This window comes from Bos indicus x Bos taurus, chromosome 23 (assembly GCF_003369695.1).
Source record: "Bos indicus x Bos taurus breed Angus x Brahman F1 hybrid chromosome 23, Bos_hybrid_MaternalHap_v2.0, whole genome shotgun sequence".
Lineage (NCBI taxonomy): Eukaryota > Metazoa > Chordata > Mammalia > Artiodactyla > Bovidae > Bos > Bos indicus x Bos taurus.
Window position 1 is genome coordinate 53,200,610 of NC_040098.1, and position 18,629 is coordinate 53,219,238.

Here is an 18,629-nt window from a genome sequence, read left to right on the forward strand (position 1 = left end):
CCCACCCTCCAGAAAGTCTGCCCAGACAGCTGTGGGCCACACGCTGTCCCCTGGCAGATGGGGGTCACTGAAGAGTTCCTGGCTCACCAGGTGCCCGGAACAGCCCAGGACTCATAACTAATTCAGAAAACACTGACCCAGTTGCCCAGGTCAGCTCAGGGACAGCATCTCCTGGAAAAAGATGACCTCACTTGACCCCTGGAGCTTCTTTGCAGAGAGATGACATGGAAGATGATGATTCTCCCAGCAGAGGCATGCTTCATGTAAAAGGAAATGCTTGTCGAGGAGACTGAACCCGGACAGCCAGACCTGCCCTGTGGGTGGAGAAAGGCTTACCCCTGTGGTACCTGACAGATGCGGAGAATCACCTGAGACCAAGCTCAAGGGCACAGAATCCCTTGAAAGCCTCTTTCAGATGTAACGCACAGACAGGTTGTTTGAATAAAACTTGCTGTGAGACTAAGTCCACCTACAGTTTCTGAGCAGACAGAGCCCCCAGAGCAGTGTAATAGTTTATTTCCCCATTATTTTGATTTGGTTACCACTTAGCAAATCTGAAATTATTCAGATCTAGCATTCTAGGATTCCTAGATGCGAAGGACACGTAGGCTTCTGAGAGCATCACACAGTCTCCAGCTGCAAGGATTTTAACAGCACAAGCCGGGGCAGGAGCCGGGGGCTGAAGATCTGGGGGAGGGGCGCAGGCCCTGGGGTGGGGTTCTGTCTCATCTGTGCCCCACCGCACGCAGCTTATCACTGTCCACGGTCTGGATGCTGGTGAACTGACACCCCCTTCCCGTTAGCAACAGCGACGGAACAGAAGGAAGCGTCGACACAGGTCCTCAGCTCTGAGACCCTCACGGTGGTAGGGAGCGAGGCAGGGTGCTGCTTGACACTGGGATGCGTGGCAGGGTGTGTGTTGTTTTTTTTTTTAAACAAGCTGAACATGTGAGATCTGATTTTTGGGAGGCTCACAGCAACCAGGAAGGAAACAGGCTGCCAAATGCAACAGAAGGAGGAAGTATTTAAAAAGCTATCAAGATGAGGGTTTAATAACACACACAGCCCATAAAAGACTGCTTTTTAAAAAAATCTTTATTAAGATTCTAAAATATCACAAATATAAATCTGCTTTGAAAAGCAATTTACAGCAAAATTCATGACAAGATTATGTACGACTGTCCAAGGACTGTTCAGCCTGGAGCAGTCCCAGGAGGCAGGTTGGGCTGTGGGAGGCCCTCTGCACCTGCAAAGCCCCCTCCCCAAGAGGCCAATGGCGAGTCTGCCCTGGAGGAGGCTGGCCTGTCTCTCCTGTACTTCAGCTGTGCTCCTCACACTTGCCTTCTTAAAAGCCGTGAAAAGAGAAACCGGGAATCGGCCCTCACAGTCTTCCACATCGGGAAACAGGGCTAGACGAGACCACTCCCCACACACTGACACATGTCCAGCTCCGAGTTGGGGCCCGAAAGGTGAGTTGCAAGATGATGCACACGGCAGGACAGACCGTGTGAGCTACGCCAGTGAGCTCCAGCTATTTAGGGAGACAGGTAACAAAGATGCTGAGCTTGTGGAATCTCAGCACCTTCAGAGGGGATTTGCCTGTGGAGAAAGGGGGGTGATGTGACCACAGGAGAATGGAAGGGCTTACGCTGTGTCTGGATTTTCACGAATAAAATGATTCACAGAAATAAAAGACGGTCACTGGTGCAGGCTTCCCTGGGGATGCAGCTCGGTCACCAGCCTGAGGACACAGCCCATGTCAGACCTGCACCCGTGCTTGCTCGCAGGGACCTGGGAAGACAGCCTTGTTCACAGCTGAGCCCATAGATGCCTCTCTGCTCATGCTGGGTACAGCTGGACTCAGGTGGTCCCCACGGTCGTGGGCTTGCTGGGCCACGTGGAACAGTTCCTCCGTTGCAAAACAACTGCCTGGCTGGATCTCTGCAAGGTGACTGAGGAGCTTCCGAAGCCGTGGTGTGAAGGAGCTCTCCGTGGTGCTTCAAAGACACTGGTGTCTGCCCGCGGTGTGCCCAAACCTCAGGAACAAGAAACAAGCCAGGGGTGCCCCCGAGACCTTCCCCGCGGACCTAAAACTCTTCCAAATAACAAGGGCCTAAACTCGACAGCATCCTCCACTAACAACAGGCTAGACTGAACTGCTGAGCCCACGTCGGGGTCCCTCACCCAGACTGCTTCATGGTTCATCTGCTGCCCCACGCTGTGGGTCCCCCAGACCACAGAAAGCCACCACACACATGCGCTATGCATGTGGACGGGCTGTGGCCCCAGCCAACAGCATCTGCCAGACACGGAGCTCGAGTCAGAGCAGTTTCATGTTGGAAAAGGAGACGAGGGAGCCGCACGTCTGCTTAGAGGGCGGGGTGCCGGCCACGCAGCAGAGCCACGCAGTGGGCCCGTGGTCTCCTGCCCCCTGGGGGTAATGTACCCCAGATGCTCACATCTATAAGATGCATAAGTCACTGTAGCCCACGGAGTGCAATCTATTGTCAGAAGGGGTTCACTCCGCGTGGCTAATGAACTGCTTAAACTGCGCTGAGGGCCTCAAGGTGGGCTTGGCAGAAGTGCCCCAGAGCAGATGAATCTGCACGTGTGGGGGCACGAAGGACCCCTGAGATTTTTTAAGTTTGTGTGTTTCTGTAGAAAAGTAAAATCTGTTGGAAGAATCAAATTCTTCTTATGGGTACCTCTAAGGAGGAGAATTTGGATTGGCAAAGGGTTTTGCCTTTTTATACTGTCTAACATTTCTGTAGTTAATATGTATTATTTCATCCCTAAAAACGCCTGCCAAAAAAAAAAAAAGAAGAAGAAGAAATGACATTTCCAGGCCTCACTGCTTACTAAGCTGGATAAAAGCGACAATCTGTCTAATGCAAGTTTGCTGAATGACTTAAAGACACAGACTAGGATAAGAGAATGTTGGTTCGAACACCGAGCCTAGAAGTCATGGCAATTACTTCCTGCTGCTGCTGCATCGCTTCAGTCATGTCTGACTCTGTGCGACCCCATAGACGGCAGCCCACCAGGCTTCCTGTCCCTGGGATTCTCCAGGCAAGAACACTGGAGTGGGTTGCCATTTCCTTCTCCAATGCATGAAAGTGAAAAGTGAAAGTGAAGTCGCTCAGTTGTGCCCGACTCTATCGACCCTGTGGATTGCAGCCCACCAGGCTCCTCCGTCCATGGGATTTTCTAGGCAAAAGTACTGCAGTGGGGTGCCATTGCCTTCTCCAATTACTTCCTAGCAGGACAAAAATAAGCTGCTATACCATGGTCCAAATATCAGTACTTTTCCAAAAGGAACAATGAATAAGTGGTCAGGTTCACTTAAGCAAGTAGATATCTTAGTAATTCTATAAAAAGCTGTGTTTGGAAAAAGCCCAATAATTTTAAGGCCCTGTCAAACTGTCACTGGCATGAGGAAGCGTATAATATACAAAATAAGCAAAAACAGCTCCCTGGGCCTGCAGTTGCTCAATCTGCAGAGCCCCGTCCTGCCCTCGCTCGGGGCCTCCCCCAGGCCAGGCGAGGGCTCCTCCTCGTAGTGTTGCCACGGTAGCCGGTCTCCTAACAAACAGGACAAGAGGGGAAACGCTCACCAGGCTGCAGAAGCACATCTTGGGCTGTTGATCTGTCAATCTTTCTCTTTTTGCTATAGCAATAATTTCTATAGCATTAGAGATAAAAAGACAAACAAAAAATATCTTAACCAGTCAGTACGAAGTGACAAAACACAGTGCTCAGGGTGGCCCTAATGCTTTTGGCTTGAGAAACACCACAGGGTCACACCAGCTGCGTTCTGGGCCTGGGGGTGCGGGGATTGCAGACAGGAGGTGGCGGGCCACCCAGGTGGGGACCCCCGGAGCCGAGTCTGTCCTGCCGTCAGCGTCCCGAGGCACGTCAGCCACAGCGGCTGGCGCACCCCTCCTCTGGGCAGAACGGCCTCACACGTAGATTCTACTTCCCTGAGAAACAGACTGGCACTTGGGTACCTCCGTGCCATCCTAGTGGTCAGCGATGAAGCACAGGTTTCTCGGTCTTCATGAAAGAAAGAGTTCACATCAGACTGAAGACTGCAAGTCAGTAAATGTAAACCACATGATGATGAGTTTTCACATTGTCATCAGGGTCCACAGAAGACCCTGAAAAGCATTCTTTCTTCTGGAAAAAGCTCATGTGTCAGGTTGATTTTCTACCAATGTTCTCCTCAGGAGGAAGTCCCCGTTCCCACATTTCACAGAGAAAGAGCAGGGGCCCAGCCAGCCGCTCTCCTCGCGCGTATTCACGCGCGCGCTGTCTCTGGCCCCAGGGCTCTCACTCCTGGATGGAGGAGTGGCGGGGGGGCCTGTGGAAGTCCTCCGGGCCGCCGACGTGCTCGGGCAGGTCATAGCCCCTGAGGAAGTGTCCGCTGTTTTGCTGAGCAAAATAATACAGCTGTCTGGCCAACAGAGGCTCAACCTGCAGTGAAGATTGAACAAGACATCATGGCCATCTGGCAATAACCCTCCACACCTAAGGACACGGTCACACGTACAGTCAGGTGCTGCGACCGTGAAGACGTGTCACGTGAGGAGCCTTCTGGAGGACACACCGACCTACAAACAGGATCTACTGAATTCTACGCTTCAGTTGAACGGAAAGGTAATAATGCTGTTTGTAAACCAACTGCCGCTTGAAATGTACACTAAACTAGAACTAAATGAAGCACATTGGTAAAATGACCACATTAAGGGTGGATTCACGGTGCGTGCGTGCTCAGTCACAGCCGTTGCGTCCAACTCTTTGCAACCCTATGTTCTGTAGCTAGCCAGGCTCCTCTGTCCATGGGGTTCTCCAGGCAAGAACACCAGAGTGGGTTGCCAAGCCGTCCTCCAGCGGATCTCCCTGACCCAGGGATCAAAGCTGAATCTCGTTAAAGTTTAAGGTAATCCGGTAAGTTAGACCAATGGACTTAATTTTCCACCTCTGCCGTTTAACAGGGATGGTGGAAAAAGAGAAGCTAACTGACCCCAGATGCCTCTAGTCTCAGTACGAGGGTGGAGCACATTCACCGAAGAGAATTCAGTGCTCAGCTTCTTCTGAATCACAGTAAGAAACGAAGCACATTCGTCCTGGCAGATGTGCGAGTCCACATACAGTGGCTTGAGCATAACTCATCTGAAGCCACTGAAGCAAATCCAACTCATGGTAAGAGGAGCAAGGCTCCTGGGTGCACCCAGGGTGCCGGCCGACCCAGGCCAGCGCGTGCCAGCCCCGAGACTCAGACGCAGGGCTCACCACCGTCTTCCGAGGTGTTGTGTGCCCGCGCCGAGGTCATCCAGGCCTTGGACAGTTGTTAACAAGAAGCCGTTATCATATCAGTAACTGTTGGCCAGTGAGAGTTCACGAGAAAACTCCAAAGGTTTATGGGGACTACATTTCTGCTGGTTGGTCAGTTGTTTTTTGATTTTATGACCAAGAAGCAGGGGTTGTGTGGATACATATACATGTATGGCCAAGCCCCTTTGCTGTCCACTTGAGACTATCACAACATTGTTAGTTGGCTATACTCTAAAATAAAACTAAAAGTTTTTTTAAATTTTAATTAAAATCTTTCTTAAAAGACGTGACCTGAATTCTATTATTGTTTGGTGTGACTTTCCCTGCTGCTATTTGTCACCTGGGCCTGTTAATAACTTTCACAGGTCACAACCACACAGACGCTTCAATTTCAAATTTGAAAATCCCAAGTACTCAAAACTCTGCTTTCTGTGGCCAATCAATGCTACATGTTATTTCTCTAAACCTTCCTCTTTCCTTTTCTGTGAAAGGTGTTTACTCAGTGCAGGTGAGCCCACGCTAGACTCTGCTGGAAAGCGTGACCTGGCCTGAGCTGCCCAAAGGCCATAAGAGATTCCGCTCCACCAAACACACACAGCCCTCAGCTCCTGACAATTAAATAAATTCTAATAACCAGAAATAAAAGAGGATGGGGGCCTTTTGGAGGGGGCTTACACAATACTCAAGTCAGGGGGAAAGCTTCCCCTTAAGGGAAGATCAGCTAGAAGGCATTTTTAAAGTAACATTAAATGTCAAGAATTTTAAAGGGCAACTTTTAGCCCCATCCTTTTAAATCCCTATGAAATGGGAATATGACTATTTCCTTGGAAAACAAAACAGATGGGACGGGTACAGTACAGGCCAGAGGTCACCCCCGGTGGTGATGGGCAGGTGTCCAGGGCGGGGAGGCCCTGCTCGCCGGACACCCTCCCTCCCAACCCGCCCAGGGTCCGGAGCGCTTATTTCCCATCTGAACTCCTCTAAGTGGGGCCCTGCCCTGATTCACGTGAAGGTAACCGGACACTCACGTGGGCAGTGATGAGCTTGCGCTGCCTCTGAGGATCTGGGAACTCCTCCCCGAAACACAGAGTCACCTGGAACCTTGGCAGTGGCCGGCCGTGGTGCGCGAACGCCTGCAGCTCTGCAGACCAAGGAAGAGGTTCAGAGACCCACACGCTGGACACGGGGCGGGGATGGGAGCCCACGCAGATGTGGAGGCCAGACAGCAGTGAGGGTGGGACCAGAGGCGGGGTGCACATGAGTGTTCCCACGGGTCTCCCCCGGCGCTTCGCCTTCACCTCTAGGGGGCTGCACCCCAAGAGGGGGTGCTCGTTTTGCAGCTTTGGACCCACAAGGAGGCAAAGGTCTTAGAAGGAGTAGGGGAGCCCGAAAAGGAAATGGAGCTATGTTGAGCCAAAAGAATCGTTTACACAGAGGACAATCTGCTTTTTCCAAAAAATCAGAAGTTTCTGATTTGACCCAGAACCTCCAAGCCACAGTCTGTGGTGCCCACGACCTCCGACACCGCAGAGTGCAGGATGTTATCTTGGAGACCCAGTGACTCTGAGCTGCTTCCCTCAGAAGGGAGGGTGGGATGAGGCCCCGGCCCCGGCCCACACCGGCCCACCTTCACCAGCGCCCTGGCCCCGCCCCCAGAGCACATGTCAGTCCGCAGAGGAGAGGCTCACATGGGCGCGGCCGCATGTGCACAGCCGTGGTGGCCTTATCAGATGTGCGCGCGGGCTGCGGGGCTGTCCCCAGGAGGTTGCAGATCCTGAATGGGTAGATATCAAAGATTTCCACTGTTCTCTTCAACCGAAGAAGTTTCTAGCTAACTCAGTGGACCATTGACTTCCTGCTTTTTTTTTTCTTCCAGAATTCAAATCAAACCTAACTGACTTCAGCAGAACATGTGCCAGGCTTCCACACTGTGAGGGGGCGGGGGTGACACCCACGCCTCTGCGTTGGCTCAGTTCTCTGAAACAGTTGGCTGAGAGGCCTGGAGGCTCGAGAAGGTTCGCGGGAATCCCTGACTGGAGGGGCCTGTCTGCACAGCTGCAGCTTTTAGTTCACAGTTTCCTCCTCGAACCTCAGAAAACACTTCAGACAGAGGTTGCACCAGCACAGAGCACAGCCCTGGGTCACAGGGAAAGAGCAAAACCGAAGCAGCTCCTGGTCGGAGACAACATGAGGGATGCACAGCCCCACATGAGGACATGAGGGACACACAGCCCCCCATGAGGGACACACAGCCCCCCATGAGGACATGAGGGAGCACACAGGCCCCCATGAGGGAGCACACAGCCCCCCATGAGGACAAGAGGAAGCACACAGCCCCCATGAGGACATGAGGGAGCACACAGGCCCCCATGAGGGAGCACACAGCCCCCCATGAGGACATGAGGGAGCACACAGCCCCCCATGAGGGAGCACACGGCCCCCCATGAGGACATGAGGGAGCACACGGCCCCCCATGAGGACATGAGGGAGCACACGGCCCCCCATGAGGACAAGAGGGAGCACACGGCCCCCCATGAGGACATGAGGGGACACACGGCCCCCCATGAGGACAAGAGGGAGCACACGGCCCCCCATGAGGACATGAGGGGACACACGGCCCCCCATGAGGACATGAGGGGACACACGGCCCCCCATGAGGACAAGAGGGAGCACACGGCCCCCCATGAGGACATGAGGGAGCACACGGCCCCCCATGAGGACATGAGGGGACACACGGCCCCCCATGAGGGAGCACACAGCCCCCCATGAGGACATGAGGGAGCACACAGCCCCCCATGAGGGAGCACACAGCCCCCCATGAGGACAAGAGGGAGCATACAGCCCCCCATGAGGACATGAGGGGACACACAGCCCGTCATGAGGGGGCGTATAGCCCCCCATGAAGAAGCACACAGCCCCACATGATGGGGCCCACAGTCCCAGAGGCTGACAGCCATATCCAACAGAGCTCCCTTCCTACAGCTGCGGGGCCAGAGACACCCCAAGAAGTGAGGACCCCTTCTCCAGGATGAAGCCCCTCCCACCCACAGTGAACCTTCTGAATCCAAGACCTGTTACCTCGAAGAGACCCAGAGCCAGGCTCTTTCAGACTTGGCCACGGACCTCAGACTCCCGGCTCCTCCTCGAGCCCCGAGGCAGGCGGTCCACACGCTGGGCCCAGGGTGGACAGCCCCATGTGTCGCGAGCCCTGGGGGTTGCTGCCAGGGACCAGAGGCTAGCTCTCCCTCCTCCTCCCGGTTTGCCTCTGGGGGAGGGTGAGTCACCAGGGACATGTTTACTTGGGCAACGAAAGAGAATCTAGAGCAGCCTCAGCAAATGTGAGCCACGAACCCTGGAGCTGAGCATGGTCTCTGCTGGCAGACTGCAGGGGCTGTGCTCCAGGTGAGCTGAATCAAGAAGCAGCTTTGGGGAAGGGGAGGCCCAGGAAAGCCCAGATACAGGCTGTTTCTGAAGGAGGCGCTTATACAAAAAGAGCTAAGGATGAGGGAGAACCAGCTCTCTGCCCAGAAGAGGCCTGATGATGGGGGCAGCCGAATGGGCACAGGACGGACTCCCCCACAAGGTGGCCCAGGACTCACAAAAGCCCAGACCCGATTTAGCTGCCACGAAATCAATACTAGGAAAACAAAACCTGGTGACTCTGGAAAATGTGATTTGAAATCTAGAAACAACTCATAATTTCCCCTCTGCAAAATCAGTTCAGCACACTCACCGGGGTCCCACCTGCTGGGAGACATCTGCTGAGGGTGACACATCTCACAACCATGAGCGTTGGCGACACAGCTCTACCTTAAACTTTTCTAGGAACCGTAAAAGAGCTGAAACACCAGCAGATATGCTTGCTGAGACCACTTGTGCCAGTAAAACAGGAGCCTTATTGGCCGGTGAGGAGTAGGTACATCCTAAAATTTTAAGACCTCAGCCTGAACCACAGCCCCGGGACAACCTCCCACTGTCCCCAGGCCCCCGCAGATGGGGTGACAGGTGAACCAACAGGAGACCTACTCCGGAGTCGGGCCTGGTGGGTGCAGGGCCGCAGAGAAGGAAGCCCTGCTGAGCGACCTGCTGCCATGACCCTCGAGGGGGCACACCAACCATCAGCAGCTCCACACTCCCAGGCCCAGCTCGCACAGGCGCCCCATTCCGGCCAAGCCTCTCCACCTCACCTGACAGGAACTGCTGCGTGTCAAACAGCTTGCAGGTCTGGTCTCTCTCCAGCTTGTTGGGCCGGTCGCTGCATATCGCCAGGGGCCCGTCCCAGTAGATTCTGCTCTGGCACAGTCTCTTGGCATAAAGCCCATCGGGGGCCATCCAGAGGACCACGCCCCTCTCCAGGTGGCTCAGCAGCTTCTCGATGTTCTTCCTCTGGCTGCTGTCCTCTGGGTAGGGAAACAGGACCTGGTCCAGGCTGCTGGCGTCGTAGGTGTGGCCGTGGGAGATCCGGCAGCCCTCGGGGCTGGACGTGGTCAGCTCCTTGACCAGGACTTCCCGGTAGTAGAGGCAGATGTGGAGCCGGCAGTCTGCAAGCACAGCGCTGACGGTCAGTGCGGGCTCCGAGCCTGGGGCTGATACTCAGCAGGGGGCCGGGCGACTGCCCGAAAAGAGCATCCTTGGTGGGACGCCTGTACCAAGGAGTCTGGGGGGAGACACTGCAAGGCCTATGACCCTCTCTGAGCCTGAGCCCGCCCAATGGTGGAGGACTTCTGCATCAGTCTGTGACGCTCTCTAACCCAGCATTTCTCCAAATGTGTGGGACACAGAATCCGGGGGAGAGCTCAGTAGTGGTGATGACAGCATTCATGTCTAACGCACCACGTCACAGGCCACCAAACAGAGGTCGTTTTAAGCCTGGCCGTCAGTTTTGACTTTGGAAGAAGTACCCTACCTTAAATAATTCTTATTAGCAAAAAAGTACAATGATCTTTCAGAAAAAAGGCAAATATGTCCACAAATCCAAAACTACACTAAAAACATCAGTATGATGTCATTTAGGAAAAGAAAATCACACACATAGAAACACACTGAAGTCTGGGGAAGGACAAGCCTTGATGACTGGTGAGCTCTGAGTGGCGGCACTGTTTTTATTTCACATTTTTGCTTTGCTGATTTTTACCTTATTTTCCCACTGTGCATATTCTACTCTTGTTATAAAATTACCTCGTGGAGGAAACAGCCCAAGCGTAAAGGCAGCTGAGACGCACCTTGCTTTCTGTTTGAGTCTGAGGATGGCTCTAGAGTCGTGCTTTCTCCAAAACTAAACAATATGAGCTCATTTCTGAAATATTGCTGATTTTAGAATCCTCTCTAAAATCTGACCAATGGCCTGAAAGGACCAACCTGGTTTGCCGAGGGCCCCAGACCTGAAATACGAGGGGCAACCGTGTGGGGCTCAAGCCTGAGTGGGTGGCCGACCTTGGACAAACGGCTAGGATGGTAATCTGTACTGAGCGCAGCCAAAGAAACCCACGAAAGCCTCTCATTCCTCAAGGGTAGGTTTTGAGACTCAGACAATCCACATTACTGCCTCCAGCCGCCTCTGCCGCTGTGAACCCCAAGGAGTGGGTGTTGGCTACCCAGGGTTTCATTTCGTTGAACGTCATCCGAAATCACGAGGTCACAGGGATATAAATAGCTGTTTATTTCCTACTTTCTAGGCACACACTCAAGTCTTAGGTGCTTAAGGAAAGGGTTTGAAAGTTTCTAAAAACAACACAGGCCTTTCTGCTCAGACACCTCTGCTCCCTCCACCATCCAGGAGCATCTGAGAAAGGCAGCAAGCCTTCTTCAGAACCTCAGAACCAGAAAGAGCCCATCGGCCAGCCCAGCTCTCCCGGGAGCAAGGGAGGGCCCCAGCTGTGCTCTCTTGAAACCTGGAGAATCCAGCTTGTTTCCTGTCGCTGATTTTCAAAAAGGGCAGGGAGCAGGGTGAGAATTCCAAAGCATAAGCTATTCATTTTTAACATATGCAAGTCTCATTTTAAAACAATCAAAACATTATCTAAAAGATAAATATACATATATCACACCTGCTTAGTACAGCTCAAGGTGTTTTCCATAAAACAGGTGAGATGGCTGAGATCCAGGCCTCTTTTAGAGATGAAACTCTAAAGACCAGATCTGATCTGGATTTGTTTGTTAGACACACCACACTCAGAGGAAGAGCAAGATGCTGGTTGCGAAGGCACTGTACGTGATGGGGAGAAAGAACCCAGAGCTAGCATCCTGGGAAGCCCACAGGCCACCTGTCTGCAGCTAAGCCTGCAAGGACGATGAGGAGCCCTGCTGTGTGGTATGAGAAGCTGCTGAAGGGTGGGGGGCCCTTGGCAAACGGAACTGGGGCAACTGCACATTCCTGAAGAGCTGACACGGCTCAGATCCACCTGGAGAAGTGGGCCAGCCTGGGAAGCTGGCCCCGGATGCTAACTCTTCTACCCACTCCAGACCCCAGCTGCGCTCACGGACCCCTCAAATCCACCCAAAGTGAGAGGACCCTCGCAGACGCCGCCTCCGGGGGGCCCCACTCACCTGAGAGGGCCAAGGCTTCGGCAGACCTTATGCTTGGCTCTATGGGGATCCCGGGGGCCTGGGACTCAGGCGGGGCACAAGCATAAAAGGTTCCTGTGACCTGGCAACCTGCATTTGCAAATAAAAATCAGATGCCGTCTAACAGAGTCCCTCGGACACAGAGGGAAGTTGCCTCTGCCTGAGGGTGGCCCGTCAGCCCCGGGGGTGCACCAGGCTGGGAGGGAAGGGCCTGGGCCCTCTAGTGCGACACTGCCCACCCACACACACCCCTCCCGAGAGGCAAGGAGGCTGAGGTCCTACTGAAAAACCGAGGCTGAAGAAGGACGGAGCCTTTTCGTAGCCGTAGCCGGAAGGAACCTTGGCGTTGCCTCTGCAATCTTCCTCCCTCTCTCCCTTCCTTCCTTCCCTGCTTTTTTGTCATTAACCCCTCCAGCGCCTCACAGTCACCTGTGTGTGTGTGAGTCTGCTGAGAATGTTTGAGACCTACTGTCCTGGTCACTTTCCAGGCCACAGGGCAGCGTTCACCGTGCACGCCAGGCTCAACCCCCAGGTGTCACTCGTCTCCTGGCTGGAAGGCTGTGCCCTGTCCCTGCACAGCTGATGGACAGGGTGACTGAGTCCAGAGGCTGTGCGATTCACCCCATGTGCACAGCGAGCTCACCGCAGAGCTGAGCCCAGGTTTCTACATGAGTTCCAACCTCCAAAACCCTACACGTTGCTAGGCCCGGTTCATTAGTTGCTGCTCCTGGGTTCAGGAGGAAAGGGAACCACGTCTCCAGCCGGCACAGCAGCTGTATTGTGTGAGGTTAACAGAGAGTGTGTGCCAGAACCTCAGTTGGCTGGCGCATCATGTAAGGTCACTTATGTGTCAAGATCTGTCCACCAGCCTGCCCTCTGCACCCGGGTCACTAGTTCAGCGGAGCTGATGCACCAGACCCGGGTCTGAGCTGCATAAACCTGTCCAGCATCAGCTGACTCTCCCACCACAATATGGAAAACCGACTTTTGCTTCAAATCACTCCTAAAAAGCTAATAAAACCAAGTTTTGTGATTAAAAAAAAATATGTCACTCAAAACCAATCTTAAATCATAGGCTACTTCTTCAATTCCATAAGCCAAGAGTGAGCTGGACATGACTGGGAAAAGGAGCCGATACTACCAGAATATTCAAAAGATCTAGGTGTTGACGGGTCTCAGGATTGCTGTGTAAACAACTAACTCACAGGTCCTGATGGCTTCTGCTCTGATGCCCTGGACACACTGCGTGGAATTTTCTCTGCACTTAGCAGACGAGTGCTTCTGAGACGGGCCTCGTTCTGAGGGTGGGGGAAGGCCTCCAGGGGCCACGGCGTCCAGTCCAAGAGCAGCACCTGCCAGGCCCTCTTCTGCGGAGACCTTCTGTGTTTCCTTCACAGGATTTACACGGCCCTTTCCTACTATCACCTCTAATCCCAGGAACGAATGCCTGGACACACCGCTGCTTAAGAGAAATCCTTTGGGTCCCTGCGGGCTGACCTGGGTGCAGGGGGGCTGGGCCACAGCTGTGGGATGCCAGCTTTACAGATGTGTAGACAGAGACAGTCAGGATTAAAGGACGGTCCAGCCTTCTCTGGGAACACTAACAAAATCAACTACTTCTTGCCCAAGATTAAAAATAAAATTTAAGATTGTTCAAGGAGGGAGAAACATGTTAGCTTACTAAACATAAAGTCGGCCAGTCTGAATTCTGATGTTCCCTGTCCTGTGTAGCTGGGCTCTGGGGTCAGGGGACCTGGAAGTGGTCCCCAGCCCTCAGTCTCACTGGGCAGCTGTGGGCATACTGCTTACATTCTGTGAAAAGCAGGGCAGCTTCCTGGGGCCTGGCGTAACCCCTGGTTCCATGACGCAGCCCCGAGTCTGTCCAGGCACACGGTGGGCTGGGCACCGTGGACCTGGAGTCCTCTGGGACACGTGCCCTCCTTTACCGCATGCAGGGCCCTCCCCGGCAGCTCTGAGCAGGGAGAGAGCCACGCGACTGCCCTGAGGTCAGGCCAGGAGGGGCCCTCTGGCCCCAGGCCCTGCCCTTACCATTTTCACAGGCTGGGCCTTGCCAGTGGTGGCCGCGGGGTCCGAAGGTCACGGGACACTGGTACGGGATCTCTGCGTGCGGCTGGTCTGGGACGAACTCCCTCCAGCCCCGGTCGTGGGGCGGGATCATGTAGTTATGAACCTGCTGGAGGAATCAGAGGAGGGCTGGGGTGGAGAGCGGCCAGCTCAGGGTCGGCCTGGGGGAGCCCTCCAGACTCCTCGGGGACCGCTTGTGTGGCGGGCAGCCAAATCCTCTTATTATCAGAAAAGCTGTGGTGGAAACTCGCCACGAAGAATCGAAAGCACAAATGAGACAGTGCTGTAAAGCGACGCTTTATGTGAGGCTTTATGTGACGCTTCATCATATGGCTAAACCAAGAGCCCTGCTGGGGGTTCTGCCTCCCTTCCAGCAAAGTGAATAAAACAGAGCTGGAATTCACATCGAAAAGTCTGACGGGGTCAGCTGCCCTGTGGTTTCACATGATAAAGCCCTGCTTCCAAAACCTTTGGCTTCCACAAAAGGTCTGTTTCCCAGAAGATTTCAGAGTCAATGGGGAAATCTAACCAGCAAGCAGATACACCCACCCTCATCTCCCTCTCCTCAAACCAGCAGCACCAGGTAGAGACTGAAACATTCATCCAGTGACCTGGGATGTGGCTTGGCAGTTTGACAAACAGCAAAAACAGAGTTCTGTTTGCTTCTGTTCACAGGTCTCTCCCGCACGTAGGGTCTGGCCCAAGTGCCTCTCGCAGGCCGAGTCTCCCCTGCCCCTCCCATACCTGAGCAGGCAGTGAGGGGTAAGGAGTCGGCATGCTGTACGGGTGGCTCATGGGCATCTGCGGGTCCTCCAGGGTCAGCTGCTTCGCTCCTGAGGGTTTGGGGAAAAGGGAAATGCACAGTGTGAAAAAGGAACTGACGGGATGAAATACCAAATCTTAGAAAAATACCTGAGAGTCTAATTCCTAGAATGCATAGCACAGTGTTGACAAATAAGGCATTTTTCTGCAATTCCCTTGGGCAATTGTTTGTCTGGGCCATTAAACTGGTTCCTACAAGGTGCCACAAAGCGAGCACAAGTAGAGAAGCCCGAGGACGATGGGCCTCGTGGCACGAGCTCCCCCAGCAGATGTCCATCTAGTGAGGTCACCTGTGGTTTGTTAAACTGGGCCCTGCTCTGGGTCAGAATCTTGGAAAGTGGGAACCTTAGTTTTAACAAGCAGCCCAGTTGACCATGGCAAAGTCTAAATGTTGACACTTCTCTTACTACAAATGGTAACGATGTGTAGGTCATGAACCTTCCCTTCCTCAAAATGGCTAATCACGAGAGACAGATGAATAAGTAAAGCTTCAAACAGCTTTCCCATTTTTGGCTTGGAAGTCTGGCCCATATCTTGGGAGAACAAACTAGAACACACACACATATGCACATGCACAGCAGGAGACCAGGAGTCTGAGACATTATCCTGCACTGACACCACGGGAACTTCAACTTGTGACCCAGAGAAGCTGGGAAAACCGCCTGCCAGGCTTGAGTGGGAGGCTACAAAAGCGGCAAAACAGGGAACCGTCGGGAGGCACAGGTGCAGGCGGCCCCGGCCCGGGAAGCCCACCTTTCTTGGCTCCCTCGGGGACGATCCGGTACACTTTGTAGGGGTCCGAGATGTCCAGCTGGCTCCGCTCCACCAGCTCCTCGAAGTCATTGCTCTTGTTCAGAGCACACCGCAGGCGTGTCTTCCAGGTGGGAGGGTCTGGCTTGTCGATGCCTTCTCGAAACTTCCCTTTAAACAGTGCCCAAGCCTGGTGGGAAAGAAGCGGGGAAAAGTTAAAATGCAGGTCTTTCGAAAAAGAATCTGGAAATTGTATTTCTAAAGGAAAGAACGGCGGCAGGGGTTTCAGATCCACAGGAATGTGGGACAGAGACACACACACAATGTGTTTATGAAAGACAGGTAAGATTGAGGACCCGCAAGGCCCACCCACCCACTGGAGCAGTTAGGCTGGAAGCAAGGGCAGAGCTGTGGGCTGAGAGACCACCACAGGGCACCTCTGGACGTTAGGGAGCCTGAGGCAAGCCTTACTCTTCGGGCAAGTTCCCTGAGGAAGTCCCCTCCACGCTCTGCCCACAGGTGGTGGGGCTGGGCCTTAAAGCACTGGCCGCTGGGTGAACTGCCCAAGGGGAAAACGGTCAGGACAGGGACACACACACAGGGCAAAGAGAAACCCCCAGAGAGAGGCCCAAAGGAGACCCTGAGAGGGAGAGAGAGGAGAAAGAGGAAGGGAGACACGGAGAAAACTTTCCAGGGAGAGACTCGGGAAGAGGGAGTCACACAGAGACAGTGAGGTAGAGGGAGAGACGCGGCCGAAGGACTAGAGAGAGCCTTTAGGAGAGCGCTGGCCAGAGAGGGGGCCCGAGGGAGGGACAGCGTGGAGAGGGGCGCAGCGCACACGCCTGCCCGCGCGCAAGGAAGAGAACAGTCGATCCGCGGAGGCGAGGAGGTATCCAAAGTTCCAGAAAGAGGGCCCCAGGGAAAGACAGGCGCGGCCTTGGCCCACCCCTCTACCCGGCGGGAGCGCGGACGGGCATCTGACTCCGGGGGACCGCGCGCTCCACGCGCTCAGGCGTGGCACCGGGTCCGCCCTCTGCGAAGTTACCAGAGGAGCCGCGGGACACCCGCGCTCCCGCACGAGGCCCGGCGCGCGCGGCGCGGACCGGCCCCCGGAGCCCGGGTCGGGCTGCGCGCGGGCCCTGGCCCCTCCCAGTCCCGCCCTGGGCACCTTGAAGAGCGCGGCGTCCTCCTCGCGGTTGTAGTCCTGCTTGCCCGCGTGCTTCCAGGGGATGCGGAAGATGCTCTTCTCCTCGTTCTCCCACACCAGCCCCGGGTACTTGCCGCTGTCGATCTGGTCGATGAGCCACTGGCGGAGCTTCCCGTTGCCGCAGCTCACGGAGCTCATGCCGAACTCGCCGCCTCGGCTGCCGCCCTCCAGGTTCATGCCCCGCGCGCCGACGCTGTCCCTTCGCAACCCAGGCTCCGCTCCGGCACTCGCTCTGCGCTGCGGGGAGAGGAGGAGGCCCTCCGGCAATGACCACGAGGCCGCAGAGTCTCGGAGGCGGCGAGGCGCGCGCCGCTGAGTCTGTGACGCCGAAGACCCGAGAGAAGGCCCTTCTCGGCCGCCCCGGCTCGTGCATGCCCTTGGCGCGCCGTCCTGCCGCCACCCTGAGCCCGTCCGCGACCTCACCTTCTGGACGCTCCACTCGCGTTTTCCCCCGCGGCCCGCGCGCTGCCCAGACTCAGGGCTCTGATCTTCGCGCACCCCCGAAATCCGGCCGCCACCACGCGTGGCCCTCCGTTTGCTCACTCGTACTCCCGCTCCCCTGCCCAGGCCCAAGCCGTGGACGGTCCATTTCCCCTGCCACGGTCAGTTTTCGCCCGCGCCCTCTCCCGAGCCCCCACTCCCGGGTGGCCCCGCGTGTTCCGCACGCGGGCTCCCCTGTGGCCTGGCTTTCCAGGTGCCGGGCGGCGGCAGCTCCCCCGCGGCTCTCTCTGAAACCCGCGCACTCTTTGCCCCAAGAATGCCCCGGAGCCCCAGGCAGGTAGCAACGACCAGGTGGCCCGGGAGCCACATGCGACAGAGGGACCTGGCCTCAGGCGGCGAGCGCAGCCTAGTCGTGGGGGATCCCCGCGCCGAGCATCAGCCGGGCAGGGAGGCCCGCGGGCGGAGCGGGGGCGGGAAGGTGCCGGGAAGGCGGGGGTCGCGGAGCGCGGGGCCCCTAGTGGCCTGAATTTGGAGCGCCTCCTCTTCCACCACCGGTTGGGAAGCCACGAGCTCGGGGCCGAGGTGAGTTTGAGCCCAAGAGCGAGGAGCAACAGAAACAGCCTCGGGAGGAAGAAGGGTCCGTCCCCCGCGGTTAAGCCTGCCGCCCGGTGTGGGTCGCTTCGACGACCCCCTCGGCCGCTGATGGCCCGGCGACCTCGTTATCACATCCGGTCCCGCGCGTGGCCTCCCGGGGCCCGGGCTCGGCCGACCCACGGACGCTGGGGCCGCGGGACTCCCCGGCCAAGAGCAGATGGGGTGGGCGTCGGGGCTCCCTCGAGGGGCGTGCTCTCTCCTGGCGCCGACGCTGGGGTGCCCTGCGCTGCCCCGAGGTGGACCCCGCACGGCTGGCCTCGCGCCGGCTTCCTGCGTTCCCCGGCTCGCAGCCCTGGTCCTTCCCGACCCAAGTCTTACCTCGCCCCGACTCGAGCTGAGGGCAGCGGTGAGTCCCAAGTCCAAGCAGTGAAACTAAGCCTCCGAGGTACGAAAGAGGAACTTTATAAAGCTTAAAAGCCGCGCTTGGGGCGGGGCCTACGCGGGGCGGGGCCAACCGGGGCGCCACCTGGCGGGGTGGGGGCTGCGGGCGCAGAGCTGGGCGCGCGCGGCTGGTCTGGGGGTTCCGGGCAGAGCGCCGGGCGCGCGGGGTGCGGCGAGGTCTGCGGACAGAGAGCCGGGGGCGCGGGGCCGGAGCTGGGCTACGGGCTGCGGACGCAGAGCGGGGGGCGCGGGGCCGGGTCGGAACCCGGGCTGGCGGAGCGCCGGCTCCCAGCTGGGCTCGCGGGGCTGGTCTGGGGGCTCTGGGCAGGGAGCCGGGTGCGCGGGATGGGGTAGTGGGCTGCGGACGGAGAGCCGGGGGCCCGGGGCCGGG

General features: G+C 56.1%; 1 protein-coding gene across 2 annotated transcripts; it reads right to left on the reverse strand.

Moving 5' to 3' along the window:
* Nucleotides 1-1,077: 1,077 nt before the first annotated feature.
* Nucleotides 1,078-18,223, reverse strand: IRF4 (interferon regulatory factor 4). 2 transcript variants are annotated; one of them, XM_027525032.1, is made up of 9 exons: nt 18,176-18,223; nt 16,724-16,999; nt 15,559-15,745; nt 14,728-14,816; nt 13,948-14,089; nt 11,881-11,988; nt 9,522-9,875; nt 6,363-6,475; nt 1,078-4,473 (listed from the first exon to the last, which is right to left on the reverse strand). In XM_027525032.1, exons 2-9 carry the CDS (start codon nt 16,937-16,939, stop codon nt 4,330-4,332), a joined length of 1,353 nt encoding a protein of 450 aa, XP_027380833.1. In that variant the 5' UTR covers nt 16,940-16,999; nt 18,176-18,223; the 3' UTR covers nt 1,078-4,329. The 2 variants fall into 2 exon arrangements, with proteins under 2 accessions (XP_027380833.1, XP_027380832.1); XM_027525031.1 differs by having other exon boundaries at nt 13,948-14,092.
* Between the last annotated feature and the right edge of the window lie 406 nt (nt 18,224-18,629).